Source organism: Aythya ferina (genome assembly GCF_964211825.1).
Source record: "Aythya ferina genome assembly, chromosome: 5".
Taxonomy (NCBI): Eukaryota; Metazoa; Chordata; class Aves; order Anseriformes; family Anatidae; genus Aythya; species Aythya ferina.
The window spans coordinates 11,840,194-11,860,079 of NC_140301.1; the positions used below are offsets into that span (position 1 = coordinate 11,840,194).

Here is a 19,886-nt window from a genome sequence, read left to right on the forward strand (position 1 = left end):
GAATGGGAATGGGAACAGGAATGATCCCCTCCCTGGAGATATTCAAAAGCCATCTGGACGTGGTCCTGGGCAACCAGCTCCAGCTGGCCCTAACTGAGGGTTGGACCAGGTGATGTCCAGAGGTCCCTGCCCACCTCAGCCATTCTGGAAGTGTATGATTCTGTCCCATTCCTCGACCCCAGCCCTGAACGTTTAAATTGCTCTGTTATTTACAGGAGAGGGGAGGAGGGAATGGGAGGCAGACTGCTTTTTCCCCCCTCCTGCTGCATCATCTGCAGCTCAGCTGCTTGCTACCCTCCCTTGCTTCCCCTTCCCTTCTCTCCGACAGGGAAGCACCCTGTCTGGGGCTCTGCCTCCCCTCCCATTGCCCACCGACCTGCTTCACCATTTGCTCATTCCCTGCCGGGATCAGGCAGGCGATATATTTTTGGTTTTTATACCCAAGCTGTGTGCACTGGCCAGATTTTGCCTTGCTCTGCTGTGCCTCAGCCACTACAGGACGAGATGTCCCCCCAGAAGCAGAGGTGGCATGGAGAAGCCCCCGGTCTCTGTTTTGGCTCTGCTCCCGCATGGCAGAGGGACGAGGGGGCTCATCCACCCCACAAGGCTGATCTCCTCCTCCCATCCCAGAGGCTGGGAGCATTGCCAGCCACAGCTATCACCGTGGGAGCCACCATTCAAGCTTCAAAGTCGGACTTGAAACAGTCCAAAATGCAGACAGGCTCCAGGTTATTGTGGGAGCCTCCTGGGAATGCTGGCTCCTCCACGGCCCCACGATGGGGCTGGGTGTCCCCACCAGCCTTCCTGCTCTCCTGCATCGTCCCACAGCTTCTCGGTGGTGTTGTCCTACAGAAGGCACGCACACATGTCCACCTCTCCTCACCGCAGCTCTCACTTCAGCCTCGTTCTCTGCCAGATCCGTCCTGGAAAGAGGAACTAACCAGCAAAAATAGGGGAAATGAACCGGTCCATATGGAAAGAACCATGGCTATGTAAGCAGCTTTCAGAGTAGAAATGGATTTAACTGTTTATTACCCAAAACACGCAGCTGCTCCTCTGTATCACTGACATCGGTGCCCAGCCAGGCTCAGGCACCCCTGGGCAGGACCGGAGCAGCACCTCGGGTGACAGGACTGCTGCAGCCAGAGGCCACCAGAGGTTCTGCAGCCCCATGCAGGAGGTGCCCTTCTCAACCAGAAACACCAAGGGAAGGATCCTTCCCTCAGGGAAATCAGGTGCAGGTGGCTGCAGGAGGCCCTGACATAAATGAGGACAGTGGAGAGGAAAAATTGAACCTGGCCACCATGGAGGGTCCCCAAAAAAACCATCAAGACCTGTTCCGGGGGCTCGGGCAGCCGTCTCGCCAGGAAACGCAAGCAGAGTGCTGTTTCCCCAGTTCCTCCCGCTTCCTTCCCTGCATGGCCAGCAGCCTCAGCTCTGTCCTGCTGCAGGGAAAAGCCCTGCAGCACAGCTCATGCGAGCAGGGCCGGATCTCACCCCACTGCACAAGCTTGGCTGTGGTGTTGGGGCCAAGTCTTGTGTGTGGCACAAAGAGCCAGGGTCATTTGGGGTGTCCAGGGGCTGATCTGTAGAGTCACTGAGGCATCATTCAAGGGAGGTTCACACAATGGCATTACGTAGGTGCAGGTACCGTGCTGAAAAAGAGATTTTTCCTTGCTCCATCTCCAGCAGAGCAGCTTTCACAGGGAGAGGGAGCTTTTGCTTTAGAGAGGCAACACTCTCCAGGCACCTCTTTTCTGCTCCTCACCCTGTTTTCTCAGCTCTGCTCAGCCCTTTACCACGTTCACCAGCTCTCACTTCTCCTTTCCCCTTGTTAATTCAGCCTCCCCCCAAGAGGAGGAACCACCCGGCAGCTGCACCCCCGACTGCCTCATTTCCCCGGCTCCCTCCTCAGCAGCGAGACGTCCGCCGCTCAGCTCAGCCATGCTCTGGGTGCTGAGGGTGGTCGTCCTCACCTGGACGCTGGCAGCTGTGAGTAGAGGGGCTGAGCTGTCCCAGGAGCTGTTGCCCTCTTCAGGGCTTCAGGACTGCAAGAAGAACTTGAAGGTCCCGAGTCTGGAAGTCCTCCCTGGTGGGGGCTGGGATAACCTGAGGAATTTGGATATGGGCAGAGTCATCAACCTGGGCTACTCGCTCTGCAAGACCACAGAAGATGGGTCCTACATCATCCCAGATGAGGTCTTCACCATCCCTCGCAAGCACAGCAACCTGGACATCAACTCTGAGATCATCGAGTCCTGGAAGAATTACCAAAGCGTCACCTCTTCCTCCATCAACCTGGAGCTGTCCCTCTTCTCTGCCATCAATGGCAAGTTCTCTCAAGACTTCCACCAGACCAAGACACACCAAGTACAGGACCGGGCTTTCACCACCCGAGTGCAAGTCAGGAACCTGGTTTACACCGTCAAGATTGACCCAGGAGCTGTTCTGGACAAGAGCTTCAAGAAGCAGCTGATGGTGATTGCCAGCCACCTGGAGAACAACCAGACACGGATGGCCGATTTTCTGTCTGAGGTGCTGGTGCTCAACTACGGCACCCACACCATCACCTCTGTGGACGCTGGAGCCAGCTTGGTGCAGGAAGATCAGATCAAAACAACCTTCCTGAAGGACAGCTGGGGCATGCGGAACACCATCACGGCCTCAGCCGGCATTGCCTTCCACAGCATCATCAATATGAAAACTGAGGGCTCCCTGGACACCAGCTCCTCCTTCACCAAGCAGTACATGGAGAACCGTACCAACTCCAGGGTGGAGAGTGTCGGTGGGATCCCCTTTTACCCAGGCATCACCCTCAAGACCTGGCAGGAGGGGATCAGCAACCAGCTGGTGGCCATCGACCGCTCGGGGCTGCCCCTGTACTTCTTCATCAGCCCCAGCACCCTGCCAGAGCTGCCCACCCCCACGGTGAAGAAGCTGGCCAAGCGACTGGAGGCGGCCATCCGCCGCTACTACACCTTCAACACCTACCCCGGCTGCACTGACGCCACCTCGCCCAACTTCAACTTCCACGCCAATGCCGATGACGGCTCCTGCAAGGGGACCATGACCAACTTCACCTTTGGGGGTGTCTTCCAGAAGTGTGTTGGGCTTTCTGGCCCGGACGCTGGCGCGCTGTGCCACACGCTGGAGCAGAAAAATCCCCTCACGGGGGATTTCTCCTGCCCCTCTGCCTACATCCCAGTGCTGCTGGGCGCGCAGGAGCGGGAGGAAGGCCACAGCCACCTGGAGTGCCACAACAAGTGCACCCTGGGCATCTTCTGCCACCGCGTGTGCCAAGACGTCTTCTGGCTCTCCCGGGTTCAGTTCAGCGCCTACTGGTGTGTGGCGAGGGGCACGGTGCCCCTGGACTCCGGCTACCTCTTCGGGGGGCTGTTCAGCAGCCACAGTGCCAACCCCCTCACCGGCGCCCAGTCCTGCCCTTCGGGGTACCTCCAGCTGAAGCTCTTCGACGACCTCAGGGTGTGCGTGAGCCAGGATTATGAGAGCAGCATCCAGTACTCCGTGCCCTTTGGGGGCTTCTTCAGCTGCCAGGCGGGGAACCCCTTGGGGGGGCAGCACCGCGGCACCCCCGAAGACCCCTACGTCAAGCGCTGCCCCGCCGGCTTCAGCCAGCACTTGGCGCTGATCAGCGACAGCTGCCAGGTGAATTACTGCGTCCAGGCCGGCATCTTCACGGGGGGCTCGCTGCCCCCCGCCCGCCTGCCGCCCTTCACCCGCCCCCCCGCCAGCCTGCCGGCCACCGACACCGTGCTGGTGAGCAGCGGGGACGGGGAGAGCGCCTGGGTGAGGGACGGGCAGAGCCGTGTCTGGAGGCCAGCCCAGCCTGCCGAGATCCAGCGCACAGCCGAGATGGTGAGGGGCCGGCGGCTGACGGGGGGCGAGGTGGCCGGCGTGACCGCCGCCGTGGTGGTGGGGCTGGCCACACTCCTGGCCATGGTCAGCTACGGCCGCTGGAGGTACAGGATGAGGGGGTACCGGGAGATGAAGGAAAGGGACAGCACGCCTGTAGGGAGCCCGGAGGACAGTGCTGTGGTGAGCATGGGCGAGGGGTACCAGCAAGAGGCGGAGGGGCTCACGGCCTGAGCATCCCTCAGGTCCCGGTGCTGGGCAATGCTGTGAGACCCCAGTTTAGGCAACCCCCCCTGCCCACCCCCTATCCCTAAGGTTTCCCCAGCTCCAGCCTGGAGCACCCCCGGTGCTGCACAGCCTCTCTCCCCGCTCCAGACTCCCTGGCTGATTTCTGATGCCATCTCCTGGGGCTGTCCCATCACCGTCACCCACCCCCATACGCCCCTGCACATTCCCTCTCCCAGGCAGCTGTCGCTTGAGAACTAAACAACCCCATACCTCGCTGCAGGCCATGCCTCCTCTCCTCCCCCACAGACAGAAAAGGGGAACCAGGGCCCTCCAACCAGCCCCTGAAGCCTGTGGGGTGCCAAAGGACAAGGACACCCCAAGCTGCCCCCAAAGAGCAGGGGGAAGCCATGCGGCACCCCCTCCCTGACCCACCGGGACACCAGCCAGTCTCAGCTCCACTGCAGAGAGTTGCTGCGTGTAAAAGCATCAGCTCAGGGTGCACGCAGTACCCGACCCCTTGGACCACCCCCATTCCCCCATAGACCCCCCCCCCAGGTATTTTTGACACCCAGGGCCAGCACGGATAGCATTAGCAACGCTCCGTCTCCCAGTAAAGGAGGGAGCAAAGAGACAGGAGGACCCCCCCCGTCTCCATGTATATCTAGCGTGGTAGATATACACACACGTAGAGAGGCACGGATCAGTTTTATTTCAGCCAGCAACTAATTGCATAGGCAACACGGCATTAAAAAAAAATAAAAGGAAAAAGTGATGTTGTTAAAAGGCTGCGTCATGTTAGAGCCGGCAACCCGGGCACCGGGGGAGGGCGGGGGGGTCCCTTCCTCTCTGAGATCACACCAGGGTTTTGCATAGCTCCAGCTGGGGTTTTTCTGCAGCAGGGGAAGCCCGGGGCACAGGCCAGGAGAAATCACACTGCTGCAGACGGGCCCAGAAGGGGATTTCCTAGGGGAAGAGGATTTTTCTCCCTTGAGGTAGACGTCCGGCCAGCCGTCCCTACACGGAGGGTGGCTGTGGGACAGGAGGTGCCCGGCCCTCCCCGTGGGTGTCCCCTCACTCGCCTGGCCACACAGACGACGGACAGAAGACAACAGAGAGTCCAGGCCGCGCAGGGACAGCGAGCATCCTCCGCCGTCCGCTTTTATTGATCCCCCACGGGGTGGCCGGGTGACAGGCCCGCAGGTTTGGGGTGGGGGGGAAGAGGAGAAACAGCGATGACAACAGAAGGACGCACATCAGGACAGACCCCGCACCGCCAGCCTCCGGGACAGAGGGCAAACCGACCCCCCAAAGGGAAAGCAGGAGGAGGGGGAGAAAGGGGGCTAAACAAAAAGGGACTACGAGGACCTAACCCCACAGGGGGCAGTTCGGGCAGCCGCTGCGCTGCCCCTGCCTGGCTCGCTGAAATAGGGCCTCTCACAGGGTGGGCATGGAGCCATGGGGAGGATTTCCCCAAGGAAGCCCCCCAGACACTGGGACCCCCATCCCACACGAGGCCCTGTGAAGTCCCCGGGGCTGGTGGGGACCACAAGATGCCATGCAAACCCCCTCCCCGCCACCGCCCTACCTCCCCCCCACACATCAACCCCAACAGCCCCCAAACCACTGTGCCAACCCGCTGCCAGCCACCCTGTCCTCCCCCCGCCAGCCATGTCCCCCCAGCCCCCCAAAAAACCTCACCAGGGACCCTCGAGTCTTGGAACCCTGCTGGGATACAGCAGAGAGGGGGTGGGATCCCACAGAGACCCCCACCGGGGGGCACCAACTCCTTTTGGGCCACCCCCACCCCATCACGAGCACCATCAGGCTCAGCCCCTGCCCCACGTCGCGTCCTCCCAGCCGCCAGTCCGCCACCCCAAACACCACCAGCCCTATATGTACATATATACGACAAACCCCCAAAACACGAGGTATATAAAATTCGACACGGGGACGCCCCCATACAAACAGTTCAAGGAACCCACTACCGTGGGGGGGGAGACATACTGGCCCCCCCAACTCGGCTTTCTACCACCCTTCAGCCCCTTCCCAGCACAGCCCAGATGAGGGGACCCCACAGGACACAGCTCAGACACAGCCAAGAGGAGAGGGGATATGGGGTGGGGGGTCTGGCCGAGGTGGACCAGGGCCCCCCCCTCCAACCTCTGCGGACAGAGACCACCCGGGAGGTACCAGACGGGACAAACAAACGAACAAACGGGTAAGGGACGAGGCAGGGCCAGAGCGAGAGGGACCCCCGTAGCCCCTGCTCCCACCCACTCCGCCCAGCACCAGGACGGGGTCCCAACCCCAGGTGGGTGCCAGGGGGAGATCAGGGACCCAGGCGAGGAGAGGGGAGAGGTCTGGACTGTTCACAGCGACCCCCAGCTCCCCAGGACAGCACACAACAGTGGCTAGCCGGCAGGGACAGCCAGGCCCGCCAAACCCCCGTGGCTCAGAGCGCCAACCGGCTCTGCCAGCAGGGAAGGGACGTCCCAAAAGACGCTCCCCAACACCCCCAGACAGCCCGGAGATGGCCCTGCTTGAGGGGGTGCTGCCTTCTCCGCAGGGGGAGCGGTGGGCAGCCCTCCCCGCGGCGGTCTCAGTCCTTCTCCTGGGCCAGGCTCTCCTCCGTGATGCCCTGGGCTGCCAGCTCGGCCAAGACATTGTCCAGGTAGTTGATGTCGGGGTAGCCATGGCCGGTGAGGTTGGAGCCAAACTCCGTCTTGTGGTGGATCTCGTTCCATATCACCGTGTCCGACTCGCCCGTGGTGCTCGAGGTCCCGATGGCAAAAATCAAGCGCCGGTCCCAGGCCACCAGCAGCAGCTTCAGTACCTGGGGAGGGGGAGATAGGGCAGGCAGCAAGGAGAACGCAGGGGGCCGCAGGCAACACCTGGATTTGCTCAGGGCATGCTTATCAGCCAGGTAAGCCCTAGCAAACCTGCCTGGATTTGGCTGTGTAAGCCAAGCCTGCTTCTCCCCGTGCCCCAAAGGGCTGCTCCCTTCCCTCTCCCCCTCGGTTTACCCTTGAGGACACTTTCTCCAGCTCAAGCCACCCCGTTGAGCCCCTCACCTTCCTGCCCTTCTCGCTGTCGGGCAGGTAACAGTGCCGGGGGAAGCCACGGGCCGTGAAGCTCTTCCCTGGGTTCGGATGCTCTGGTCCCTGCAGCAGAAGAGAAATTAAAAATAAATTAACAAATTTAAAGCTCAGAAGCATGCTCTGCGTGCAAGGCAATACTCCGACAGCGGCGCTAAAATCCACCGTGTCCCCCTGCCACCAAGCAAATGGGATCAACGCTGTTGCAGGGCTTTACCCCCATTTCCCACAACACGCTCACAGACAAGCAGCCGCACCTGCACCCCCGGGGGGATGTTGTAGATGATGCGGATGGTTTTGCAGTCCGAGTGGCCGGGCAGCGCGTGAGGGATGATGTGGTACTCCATCTTCCCCGGGGGCTGCGTCCCCGTCTTCACCCCGTAGATGGTTTTGCAGGTCGGACACTGCAGGCTGCCGTCCTGAGGGGAGGAAAGGAGTGGAGAACAATGAAAGCAGCGCTCCCCAGCACCACCCAGAGCAACACTGAGCACCGTTTTAGTCATAAACATCCAGTCATTTCAAAAACACGCCGGCAGCGGTGGGGGAGGGCTGGGAGCATTTATAAACCAGACCTCAGGTCTTTCGTTAAAGCTGAATTCCTCTTCCTCATCAGTTTTACAGTCCTCACTGTTTTTGTGGGGGTTTTTTTGTTTGTTTTGTTTTTGTTTTAGTTTGATGGAAGGAGAAGGCATAATAAAAAAATTAACTCTGCACCAAGACAGGGGGGTAAGAGCCCTCAGCACCTTCCCACCAAGAGCTGTTTTATTTCGGGACGTGTCTATGGTGTGCACCACGGCCCCAGTGTGCCCCCCACAGCGCAGGGGTCTTGGATTTAGGGGATTTGGGTCCTCCCCCAGCCTGCAGCCCCGTACCTTGTTGCCGTTGTTGTACATGGCCACCAGGCAGTGGAGGTGGAAGATGTGGCCACATTTCGCCAGCTTCCCCACCAGGTCGGGCTTGATGGCAGGCTGGGGGCCCTTGTAGCCGGAGGGTGCCGAGAGGCGCTCCATGCAGATGGTGCAGTCCTGCGGGGACGGGGAGAAGGGTCAGACAGACAGAAAGACAGACAGACAGACCTCGCTGAGCCAGCGGTGCCACGACATGGGGCCAATGCTGTTGGTATCACCTCTGGATCAACCTCCCCACCCTGGGGAGGGCAAGGAGCCAGTGCCCATGTCCCTAGAGACTCGTCCCACATAAAAATGCCCCCTGGGCATCCCATACAGACCCCGAACAGCCCCCGCTGCTCGCACCTCATCGGGCGGATGCCGCACCTTCTGCAGGTATTTCTTCAGCACCTCCTCGGGGGTTTTACCTGCGGGGAACAAGAGTCAGAGGGGCCTGGAGCGAGGCGCCGGAGAAACCCCCGAGAGGGGACCGGAGGGGAAAGGGGCCAAGCGCGTCTCACCCTTCTTGGCCTGCTTCTTGGTGGTCTTGCGGCAGGTGTGGGAGATGCCAGGGATGGACTGGATCTCGCTTTTGCTGACAGGCGGCGGGTGCAGCACCAGCTTGGGCGGCCGCGTCAGGCAGACGGGCAGCCCTGCCGCGCTCATCAGGATCCCCGTGATGCCTGTGCAGGGGAAAAGAATTAAGCAGCAAGCCCCCAAACCTCCAGAATCCCCCCAGAAACCTCCCCAGCAAGCCCCCACGGCCCAGTCCTCACCTGCCAGTGCAGGGTTCACGGGGCTGGAGCCATTGAGGTTCTTCACGGGGACGGTGGGGACCCTGCGGAGAGTCCACGGAGGCCACGTCAGGGCCCACAGACGGCGTCCCCATCCCTCGTCCCTCACCCCGAGCCAGGCCCGGCCCCAGACAATAGTTGCCTGAGCAACTGAGCAGGCCCTGGCTGGAAACAGAGAATCCCCCATGGGGGGCAAGGTGCCCCCCCGGCCCCGCCGCTGCCTTTTCTCCGGCTCTTTAGAAACCCGGCCTGCGTCTCCGAACTATTCACGGCCCCTTTTTGTCGCTGCTTGCCAGGCTGTCGTGTTGTGTTTTTTTTTTTTTTTTTCCTCCTTTCTCCTACAGCCATGTAGCCGTGGCTGCTTCCCCCCTCCCTCCTTCCCCAAGGCTTCTCTTCCATGGGAAAGTTTCCCGGTGGGTCAGGAGCAGGGAGGGAAGGGGGGGACAGGGAGGGAGAGGAAAGGGGCCAGGCTGTGACAGAAGGCTGACGGCAGGGCCAGACAAAGGGGAGAAAAAGAAAAAACAGGCTCATTAAATGATCCCAACCCCCCCAGGAAAAAAATAAAAGTGTCTTCTGTAGGCCGGGGGCCTGGCAGGACCCCTTCTCAAGGAGCCCTGAATGCCTTTTCTTTGCTATTTGTGCTGCCCCCCGCCCGGCCCCGGCCCCTCATTGAGATGCAGCGCTGTGCTCCGCCAGGGCCGAGCGGTGGGCTTGGCAGCCCACAGGCAGCCTCAATGATCTCAGAGGCCTTTTCCAGCCCAAATCACCCTACCCACCCCACACAGGGCGCTTGGGTGCCCCCAGGAGGGGCCAGCACACCCCTCTACCCAAGGGACCCCTCCCGTTCAGGCTCAGGGATGCAGAGAAATGCCCCAGAACAACGCATCCCCTGTTCCCCTGTTCTCCCCGCAACTACCCCCTTGCTCGCACGCGGCAGGACTCACCCGGAGGCGATGAGCACCCGGGACTGGGCGATGGCCAGGCGCTGCAGGTGGCTGCGGTTCAGGGTGCCCATGCTGGGGCGCGACGCCTTGCCGCTGCCAGCACCGGGGCCGGCACCGGGGCCGGGGGGGCTGGCGGCCGAGACGACAGAGCTCAGCGCCGGCGTGCTGGCCGCCTGCTGCCGGCCCCCCTGGGAGGCCAGCACCTTCAGCGAGCCGCGTGCTGCGGCCGTACCGTCGGCTGCCTTGGCCCCCGGGGCTGGCGCGGGGGCTTTGGGGGCAGCGGGGGGCGCGGGGGGGGCTTTGCGAGGCTGCAGGGTGGCAGCCCCCAGGCCGCCCGCCGACACGGCGGCTTTGACACTCATGACCAGGAGGCACTGGGGGCAGGCGCAGGTGGGTGCCGGGGGGGCCGCGGCTGCCCCCGGGCTGGCCGGCCACGACTGTGATTTGGGCAGGGTGCCCGAGACCAGCGGGTAGACCATGTCGAGGCGGCGGCGGACACGGCGCTTGCGCTGGGTCTGCCGGTTGATCTGGCCCATGGTGGCGAAGTCAATGACGTAGCAGAAGCCGATGGTGCTCAGGTCCACCCAGGGGTGCTGCTTCTCGTAGGCGCGCTGGATGGTGATGCCCACGTCCATGTCGTAGGGCGTCCAGGAGCCGCTGTCGTTCTCCCACTCCCACACGACGCCCTTGCCCGGGGCCGACGACGGGTCGTAGTAGCTGCGGCGCACTGGGCGGATGGTGCCTGCCGGAGGGGGGGTGACACAGATGCTATCAGGCTCGGACCCGCAGGCAGGGAGCACCACCAAACCACCCCAACCTGCCCTGCTGGTGCTGCTCCGTGTGGGGACGAGACGGCTTTCTGGCGTGGCTGCTGTCCCCGCCCTGCCACGGGAGCGGCGTGCCTCAGTTTCCCCAGGCTCAGGTTCGCAGCGCACAGACTCGATGGGGACACAGAACCACAAGCTTAGCAGCAAAACCTCATCCAGGAGCCTCCCTTAGAGGCTCGGTGACACAAGGCATGCCCCAGGCTCCTGGGGGGCACGACATGGCCTTGTCTGCCTCTCAGCTGTGGGCCAGGAGAGGGAAATATGAGATTTAGGAGCAAAGACGCAGCACTGAGCCCCAGAGCACGGCACCAGCACCCAGAGCAATGATGTGCACCAGCAGGGGAGTGGGGTTCAGGGCAGCCCCAGAAACGTCCTGCAGTGAAAACCCAGCCAGCAGCACGAGGAAAATCCCTGCAAGGCTGAGTAAAGGAGCTGGAGGAGGGCTCTGTGCCTCGACCCCTGCTCTTCCATCAGCAAGTGCACGAGTGGGGCAGGAGAGCAAAGCACCTGGCAGCTTGCCCCTACCCACGCTAGGTGCTTCCTTTCCCACTGCACTAAGTCAGCTAGGGCACGTTCAAAGCAAGGATGCCAACATTGGGAGTTCCTACAAGGGAAAAGCCTTCCCATCTGGGTCGTTTCACAGCAGCACAGCACGGGGCTATGCCCAGCCTTGGCGTCCTGTCCTGAGCATGCCTCTAGCTCGCCCCTGGCCCAGCGTTGTTTGGTTAATAAATCAGGTGAGCTCATGAACGTCGCTGCCTCTGGAGGCATTGCACCTTTCTGCAAAATCCCATCGCTTGCCCTCACAGGAACGAGAGACCTCGAGGAGCAGAAGTCACGAGCTGGAAGTCTCCAGCTTTACACCACGAGGCGGTGAGCCCGTGGCACCCTGGCACCGGGGCGAACCGCGAGCATTCCTGCGCTGCTCTTCCCCCTAAACCCCACAGGAATTTCAGTCCCTTTTAACCCCCAGCCCTCCAGGGGAAATGCCCACTACCACCAGTCCCCACGCAAGCCCAGGTCCCCTGAAAAAAAAAAAAAAAAAAAAAAAAGGCTAAAAATAAGCAAAACGGGCCACCTGCCCCATCCTGCCAAGGGGCAGCCGGGGGAGAAAAGCTGCCAGCCCCGGTGGCACAAAGGAGGGCCGGAGGGGAGCAGGGCCTCGCGGCACAGCACAGCGGTGATTTATCCTAATCCGGGGCGAGCGATGGCATGCGGCATCTGGCGGTCCCTCCCCGGCCACGGTGTGGGAAAACCACGGCCCCCCCAGCCCCAGCCCAGCGCAGGGCCGCCAGCCTCCCATTCAGCGGGGGAAGAAAGGGGACAATAGCTATTCAGGGCCTGCCAGGGTCACGACCCCCCCCAAATCAGAGCTGTTTAATGACCCAAAATACCAACATTCCCGGCAACCCGGAGGGAAGCAGAACAATCCCCCTTTCAGGCCTCCTCCCCCCAGGCGACAATAGCCCTCAGACGGATGGCGCTGAAAGCTGTCCCCGGGCAGCAGCGGTCCCTTGTCCCCACGACCATGGTCCCCACCAGCCCCCAGAGCAGGCTGTCCAGGGACAAGGGACGTTGCCAGGCCCCCTCCCTACTATTATTACGGGGGTGCCTGGAGAGGGAAGGGGCCCAAACCCCCGTGACAGCCACCCCCAAGAACCCGTGCCCTTAGGTTCATGCACCTTGCGCCCATTCTCTGGGTATTTCCTAACACCTGTCTGTGCTCCCCACCCTGGGGACAGCCACGCCTGCTCGTGTCCCCCCCATAAATCCCCATCAAACCCACCTCTGCCTCACCTGGGCATCACCCCACCTGCCTGTGCCCCCACCCCCGTGGCACACCGTGCCCCAAGGCAGGATTTGTCCCCCCAGCACCACGCAGCAGCAGGCTCGGGGGGAGCACAGAGACCGGGTGGGATGGCGTAACGCAGGTCAGCAGCAGGCAAGCCCGGGCATCCCCGGGCCAGCAGGCAGCGGGGCCAGCAGGCAGGCCGGGCAGCACGAAGCGGAGCTGTGCAATTCTAGGTCAGGCAGGGCAGGGTGGTGCAATGCAAATCCAGAGCTCAGCATGATGCAATAGGGGGCCCGGCAATGCAACCCCCCCGATCGGGCAGCACCCAGGAGGGCAGCAGGGCGATGGCAGGGTGGGCAAGGGGATGTAGCACGGAAGAAGGCAGCACAAAGCAATGTGGGACTCGGAAAGGCGGCACGGCACAGCAGAGCGCCAGCTCGGGGCCTGGCAGCACAGCGCCAAGCAATTCCAGGTCAGGGAGCGCAGGACCCGGCAGCAGAGCCAGGTGCAAGCTGATGCTAAACAGCACGGTGTAAAACAGCGACAGGGACATGCAGGGCAATGCCGGATCCGTCGGGCAGGGCAGGACAGCACCGGGCTGAGCCGGGCAGGCAGCACGGTGCAGGAGGGCCCGGGCAGGACCGGGCAGCGCCGGATGGGAGCGGGCAGCACGGCGCAGAGCGATGCAGTGAGGCTGCAGGCGTGGAGCACAAAGCAGGGAGGGAGCGGGCAGGGCTGGGAGGGCCTCGGTGACACCGCACGGTGCACGGGGAGGAGCGGGCGGTGCCAAGCAATGCATAGCGAGGTGGTGGCAGCCCGGGGAGGACCAGGCAGGTGCTGGCAGTGCCAAGCGATGCCAAGCCAAGCAACGCCTGCCCGCCGAGCCCAGCGGCACGGTGCAGCCGGGCAATTCAGCTGCTCGCCAGGGTGCAAGGAGCGGGGCCGGTGCGTCCCGGGCTCACTCACCGGTGTCCTGGCGGAACTGGTGCATGGACTGCAGGTCGATGATGTAGGGCGCCAGGCGGCTGTCGGCCTGGCCCAGCACCACGCTGCCTCCCGCCCGCGGCCCGGCGCGGGCCACCGCCTCGATGTGGTGGCTGACGGCCGGGCTGTAGGGCCGCCAGCGCCCGTGCTCGTTCAGCCATTCCCACACCACCACGGCCGAAGCGAGCAGCATCGCTCCCCCGAGCCGCCTCAGCCCCTTTCACCACCACCACCTCCTCCTCCTCCTCCTCCTCCTCCTCCTCCCGCTGCCCGCCGCAGACGCCCCGCCGCCGCTGCAGCCCGCCCCGCCGGCTCCCGCATGCTCCGCGGGGCTTGCCGCCCGCCTGCCCCCGCCCCGGGGCCGTCCGCCGAGGGGGCGCGGAGGGGAAGGGCCGCGGCTGGGCGCCGGGCCGGAGCGCAGCGCCTCTCCCCGGCCGGGCGGCGGCAGCGGGGGGCGGCCCCGCTCCGCTCCGCACCGCAGCGCCCACCCCGCTCCCGCGCCCGCGCCCGCGCCAGCGCGCGGCGGGGCGCCACGGGGAGCCACGCCCACCCCGCGCCCCCGTGGCCACGCCCACAACATCCAGTGGTCACGCCCCTAACGCGCAGTGGTCACGCCTCCATTAGCACTTGGTCACGCCCCTCTTGGTACGAGGCCACGCCCCCGCGGCGCCGACCATCTCGCCCCCGAGGGGGGCAAAGCCGGGAGGAACCATTGGTGGCGGGGGGGGGGGAGCGGGGTGCAGCCCCCCTGTGGCACCCCAAAATCCGCCCCAAACACTGAGACACCGCCGGAGGGACCCCAAATTACCCTCACACCTCCACGCTGGGCTCCTGCAGCCCCCCAGCAGCAGCAGCAGCACCCACTGCACTTCATTTTCCCGTTTTGGGGAGAATCACCCCCAAAAAACTAAAGGATCGCCACCCCCACGCCTCGTACCCGCAGGATTTGGGCAAATTCCCCAGCCCGGCGTGCTCAGAGGGGACCCTCCCCCAGGACATGGGGGCGCTGTGGCTTTAGGGCATCACTGGGGGCTCAGTTCCCAATAAATTCCGTTTTCCGGCGATAAATATTATTTCCCAGGCGATAAATATTATTTCCCAAGCAATAAATCCTGTTTTCCAGGCAATAAATATTATTTTCCAGGCACTTCTCACCCCTTGGAGCGTCTGCCACCGCTGCCTGCGATGAGAAGCCCATTGGGGAGGATGCAATTAGGGGCAAAAAGAGGGGAAAAAGCAGGTGGGGACTGGCTGGGGCGATGCTGAGCTGTGAGCAGGGGACAAACAGCAGGAGGGAAATGCCGAAGTGGGAGCAAATCTCCCCATCGGCCCCTCAGCACGTTTTCCTGCACAAATCCCTTCTCTCGTCCCAAAGCACGCTCCCGGTGGGTTTCTGTTAGCCACGGGGCTACCGCCACCGCGGGAGGCTAGCCACAGGAGCCGGCAGCTCTCCCCGGGGTGTTTTCCCTCATGCTCCTCGCCCGTGTTTCGGCTGAAAAGCTGAAATTGAGACCGGGGGGGCTCGGGTGTCAGCACAGCTGCGCCGGGGCCCTGCTGGCAGGGAGAGCCCCGGGCTCGGGGCCGCTCGCCCAGCTGGCAGCGAACATCAGCCGGGCCGCGGGGCGCGCGGTGACAGCTCGGTTCTTCACACTGCCCCTGGTCATGGTGGCGGCCCTCTCAAGGCATCGCCAGCACCACACGGGCTTCCTAACGCAAACCGTGCTGCGGGAAGGTTGAGGTGCAGGGCCCCATGCCAGGGACAGTAATGTCGCCTCATGTTTGGGTATCTGCAGGATGAAAGGGGCTGCTCCCACCATCCCGTGTCCCAGAAGGAAGGTATGGGAACGCAGCTGCGGATCCTCCCTGTGGGAGGTGAGGGGAAGCAGGAGGGGAGGGGGAGAGCCCCTGGCCCCTGCTGGGCTCGAGGGGGCACAAGGAGAAAGGGAAGCTGGTGGCAAGTGCACAGAGCAAACGAGGCACGGGAGAGAGAAACATCTGCTGGAGAAGGGACTTTCTCTAATTCTGGGGGAAAAAAAAAAAAAAAAAAAAAAAGCCAGAAATTGTTGTTCACGAGTGCACAGAGGTAGAAACACTGCACATAACCCGCTGCGAGCTGCAAAGCAGCTGTCAGGCAGCAAGCAGTGCTGAGCAAGGTGCAGCCCCTGCCTCGTGGCTGTCCCCCACCAAAAGCAGGCACCCTCACGCCCCACACGCCGGGCACCCTCGCCCTATGGGGTGGCCCCAGCCCCGTGGCCCCGTTTGTCCTGCCCTTTGCCCCCCCCTGCGGTGCCCCCCCAGCCCCTGCAGACGCCACTGGTGCTGCAGCGGGCACCGTGCCCGGCGCCTCCAGCGCCTGCAGGGACAAAGCTGCTTTGTGCGGGGCTGGCTGGGCATTTCCAAGCCGCATGCCCGCACCATGCTCCCAGACTTTCCCCCCACACCCCGGGGAGCAGGGACCCCCAATTTTTGCTCTCAGGGGGCAGGGAGGAAGGCAGGAGCAGGGCAGCCCACACAGAGCCCAGCGAGGCTCGGTCCCACCATCCCTCCTCCTCCTCCTCCAAGAAGTCACGGCTCCCCAGCAGATCTCCCAGGCACTTTATTCACTCAGCAGCCATCAAGGAAAAAAATAAAAATAAAAAACAATGGCCAAGGCAGCTGAGAAGCCTCAGGGCTTCGCAGGGTACGAGATACAGGTTGGAGGTTGGGGCTGTTCGTTTCTCCAGGCCATCTCCAGTCCTAATTGTGGCCTGGGGGCACCAGCCTCCTTGCGGAGGGTCTTCCCAGTCAGCCTTCGGTTAGCAGAGCCTCTCTGCTGGATTGTGGGAGCAGCTGAGAAATGCCATCCTGCACAAACCCCCCCGCCACCCCCTCCCGAACGAGCCCCCAAGCAGTTAGAGCAGAAATTCAACGCACAGAGAACACCAACAGGGCAGGAGCAGGCGGCAGGGAAGGAAAAGGAACCACCCGAAGGGGGCAAAGCCTTGGGTCGTGCAGACAGGGCTACAATTCCTTCCACCAGGTGCTAGTTTCACAGCCCTTCGCTCCCGCCTTGCCTCTCCGAGAGCCCCACCGCAGCTCCCTGCCTCGTGAAGCAGCATCAAGCCATGAAAAGAGGCAGCGAGCAAGTCTCACGGCACCTTGCTCACCAAAGACCGCGGCCTCTGGGTCCTGCAAACCCCGAGCACGCAGAGCCAGACTCATCCTGAGCCTCGTCCTTCCAGGGCTTCCCTCCCTGTGCCTCTGCCCCCCCAGCTGGGAAAAGGAGCCCCCGGGGAGCAGCACCGAAAGCGTGGGGGCTGTGGGGTTAGTGGCGTGCTCCCCCCCGTCCGCCCCCACCCCAAAACCCCCTGTGACTGTGAGCAGCCCTCAGCAGGGGTGGGAAAGGAGTCCTGCTGGACGGCCCCCCCTGCTAAACCCTAACCAGACCCGGGCTCCCCGCACCCCGTGCAGCCATCACTGGCCCTCGGCCGTGCCAGGGGCTGAGCTGGGACCGGGGCCGGGCCGGGCGAGCTGCCGCAGGTCCCTCACGGACCTCACAGCCCACTGGGCCAGCTCCCGCAGCACCCCCAGTCCCCGCAGCTTCTGCTCGAAGAGGCTGAGGCGAGGGGGCGCAGGGGGCCCATCCCCATCGTCGCCGGGGGGCCGGCGGCTCTCCAGCTCCAGCAGCTCCTCCAGGTGGTAGGCGAAGGCCGAGACCTGCAGCAGGACGGCCGCCAGCGCCCGGCCCAGGGCAGCGTCGGCGTCGCCCAGCTGCTCGCGCTGCTCCTCCAGCATCTGGGCCAGCAGCGCGCGGAAGGCACGGTACGCCGCCAGGTTGTCCAGCAGCCGCTGCGTCCCTGTCTGCTCGCTCCAGTGCTCCGCCGCCGCCGCCGGCACCCCTTCCACCGCCGCCACGCTCACCGAGGCGTCCAAGCCCTGCCGCTCCACCTGTGCGGGGAAAAAAATAAACAACGCGTGCAGGGATCAGCTGTGCCAGGAGAAACAGGGACCCTCGGCAGCCCCCAAGATGGTTTGGGGCACGAGGGCAGAAGGTGAAAGGCAGGAGGTCACCCAAGCACCGACGAGACCCCAAGGCCGAGGTGTCAGCAGCATTTTGTCCCAAAGCTCGGCAGCAGCCTCGGGGCGCGGGCGGAGATAAACTCACGTAGATGTCCAGGAGGTCGGCCACGTCCGAACGCATCTTCCTGGCCAGGCGGATGCCGCGGCTGCACAGGTCGCGGCGCCGGAGGGTGCTGGCCGAGGGGGTGTCTGCTGCTGCCATGGCCCCGGCGCTCGTCCCGGGGCTCCGGGCTCACGGCGCGGCGCCCGCCTGGCCCGGGAAGGACAATCCCGTGCTGAGCTGGTGCATTCCAGCCGGCGGCTCTGCTCACGCGTCCGCTGGCCCGGCTCTCCCCCTCTTCCACGCCTGGGGCCTGGCACGACGCTGCGAATTCCCGCCTCTGGGATCAACAGCCACAGATTATTGCCCTAATTCCCCCACGCTTCGCCACTCGCTAAGCCTATTGCCCGGAACGGCCTCGCCCAGCAGCAGCAGGAGGCTCTCCCAGCCCCGGCTCGGACCCTCTCCTGCCTCCCCGCAGGGAAGCCAGCCCCCAGCCCCAGCCCCGTTCCCCCTACTAGGACCAGAGCACGGGAAACCGCTGCCGGGAAGAGGCGAGCAAAGCCGGGACGTTGCTCAACAGCTGAGCGGGGACGGCAGCCTGGGGCCTGAGCAGGGCGCAGGGAACACGGGGGCATCCAGCACCAGCTGTGGGATTTGTGCTATTCACCCCAAACCCCTGGGGGCTTCACCCCAAACCCTTTGGGGATTCAGGGCCCTGCCTGCTGCCCTCTTCCCAACCACCCTTTCCTGCAGGGGCCTGCCCCGAAGCAGAGCCCGCAAGGAGGAGGCCCTTGGTTTCCCCCCCCCCCTCCAAAACACAAGCACCACACAAAAACCAGCCCTTTTTAGGTTTATTTGCTTTTTCCTCAAGATGTTTATTTTGGTTACGTGTTACCCAGATGAAGAGAAAAATGGGAGTTGGAAAGCAGCTTCCCTTTACAACCGCACCACTACAAGCCCTGCCCTGGCTTGGGGCTACCGGGGAGAGGCTCAGGGCTACCAAGGGGGATTCGGGGGCTAGCAGGGATGGGGGGCAAGCCCCAGCCCCCCCGGGTTAGCCCAGCAGCACCGGTGCCACCTGGTGGCTACTGCAGAAAGCGCTGCCAAGCCCCCTGCCCACAGCCCACCCCTCCGCACGTCTGCAGGAGAAAGGCCCTGGCTTCCCTCCCAGGGAGGAGAAGAAAAAAAAATAGTAATAATAAATAAATACAGGGGAAAATACAAAAAGAAGTTTATTGCAAACTACTACAATAATTTATTGAAGCAAACTGCATGCGAGTGAAGGAGAGACGCCGAGGGGGGGGGCGGCAGGAGGGCTGTGTCAGTTGTAGGGCACAGAAGGGCAGAGGGAAGGAGTTACACCAGTCTCTCCTGCAGCAGGGCGAGCAGGCTGTGGTTAGAGGACAGGCAGGCACCCCGCCGAGACCAGAAAAAGAAAAAAAGGGAAGCTATGAGGGGGCGCAGGGGAGGGCGAGGCAGGGAGCGGAGGTCTCGAGGCCAGGAATGAGGTGGGAGGCGAGCAAGCTGCTGGATGCCGCAGCCGCTGCCACGACTGCACTGCTCTGCTCAGGGCAGCAGGGACAGGCGCAGGCCGAGGCAGGCTCCCTCGCCTCCCAGCCTGGTGCTGAGGGGTGCAGCACCGCTGGGGAGCAAGCTGGTGGCCCAGAAGCGTTTTAGTGTCGGTCTTGGAGAACAAAACCCCAAGCTCTCCCTTTAGTTTAGTGTTCTGTGCAAGGCTCTGCCGGCTCCGCTCCTCCGGGGGGGCGGTGGCAGGGCATGGAAAGCAGCAGAGGGGCTGCAGCAACCCGGGGGCAAAGCAGGCAGCCCCAACTACGCTGGCACATCCCCTACAGGCAGCGGGGTCTGAGGCAGGAGAGGTGTTTGACCCTACTGCCCCGGGCAGGAGACCCTCGCTGCTGGTGGGTGAAACCAGCAGGGTCGGGTCTGATCCTCTCTTTGTGCCCCATCAGTTAGGAAGGGGCATGGGGAAGGGGAAAACCAGCTTGCCACCCAAAAACTTCTCCCTGGAAATCACAATAAATTGATCTAAACAAGGGGTTGTATCACCCCAACTAAGAGAACGGGTCCGTGTCGTTCACCACCCCCTGCACGTTTGCCATGCGGGGTGTTCACAGAGCTGCCTGCCCAGGGGTGCTGCAGCCCTCCTGCCTACCCCCAGGAGAAGCACGGGAGCCACGGGGGATGCTCACACCCAGATCACGAGCTGCCAGGGTTGCAAACTGCCCGAGCACAAGCTGCCCCACCACCAGAAGCGTTCTGGCTTGTTCCGACACAGACGTCAGTGTCAGTGGGGAAGGGAAAGGGGAAATCAGGACAAACGACCCCATAAAAGCTCTCAG

The 19,886-nt window shown here is 63.1% G+C and overlaps 3 protein-coding genes across 3 annotated transcripts in view; 1 reads left to right on the forward strand and 2 right to left on the reverse strand.

The window, feature by feature from the left end:
* Nucleotides 1–4,884, forward strand: part of MPEG1 (macrophage expressed 1) — an 8,536-nt gene extending 3,652 nt beyond the window's left edge. The window contains exon 2 of the mRNA XM_084521995.1: nt 1,844–4,884. Coding sequence (XP_084378121.1) covers nt 1,945–4,107 — 2,163 coding nt within the window. The 5' untranslated portion in view covers nt 1,844–1,944 and the 3' untranslated portion in view covers nt 4,108–4,884. The remainder of the gene's footprint in view (nt 1–1,843) is intronic.
* On the reverse strand, nt 4,788–13,644 carry DTX4 (deltex E3 ubiquitin ligase 4). Its single transcript, XM_084521996.1, has 9 exons — nt 13,407–13,644; nt 9,822–10,563; nt 8,860–8,921; nt 8,605–8,766; nt 8,450–8,511; nt 8,069–8,221; nt 7,454–7,615; nt 7,173–7,262; nt 4,788–6,934 (listed from the first exon to the last, which is right to left on the reverse strand). The coding sequence occupies exons 1-9, from the start codon at nt 13,615–13,617 to the stop codon at nt 6,701–6,703; spliced, it is 1,878 nt and encodes a 625-aa protein (XP_084378122.1). The 5' UTR covers nt 13,618–13,644; the 3' UTR covers nt 4,788–6,700.
* Nucleotides 13,645–16,004: 2,360 nt separating this feature from the next.
* Nucleotides 16,005–18,599, reverse strand: CNTF (ciliary neurotrophic factor). The gene is made up of 2 exons (XM_084521999.1): nt 17,569–18,599; nt 16,005–17,351 (listed from the first exon to the last, which is right to left on the reverse strand). The coding sequence occupies exons 1-2, from the start codon at nt 17,683–17,685 to the stop codon at nt 16,878–16,880; spliced, it is 591 nt and encodes a 196-aa protein (XP_084378125.1). The 5' UTR covers nt 17,686–18,599; the 3' UTR covers nt 16,005–16,877.
* Nucleotides 18,600–19,886: the final 1,287 nt, after the last annotated feature.

Excerpts from the sequence above, each read along its gene's own strand:
- DTX4 (XM_084521996.1), bottom strand. The coding sequence starts at position 13,617 with ATGCTGCTCGCTTCGGCCGTGGTGGTGTGGGAATGGCTGAACGAGCAC. Across the intron at positions 8,767-8,859 it reads CGTGAACCCTGCACTGGCAG|GCATCACGGGGATCCTGATG; the intron begins GTGAGGACTGGG and ends TCCCCTGCACAG. Across the intron at positions 7,263-7,453 it reads ACATCCCCCCGGGGGTGCAG|GGACCAGAGCATCCGAACCC; the intron begins GTGCGGCTGCTT and ends CTTCTGCTGCAG.
- CNTF (XM_084521999.1), bottom strand. The coding sequence starts at position 17,685 with ATGGCAGCAGCAGACACCCCCTCGGCCAGCACCCTCCGGCGCCGCGAC. Across the intron at positions 17,352-17,568 it reads CCGACCTCCTGGACATCTAC|GTGGAGCGGCAGGGCTTGGA; the intron begins GTGAGTTTATCT and ends TTCCCCGCACAG.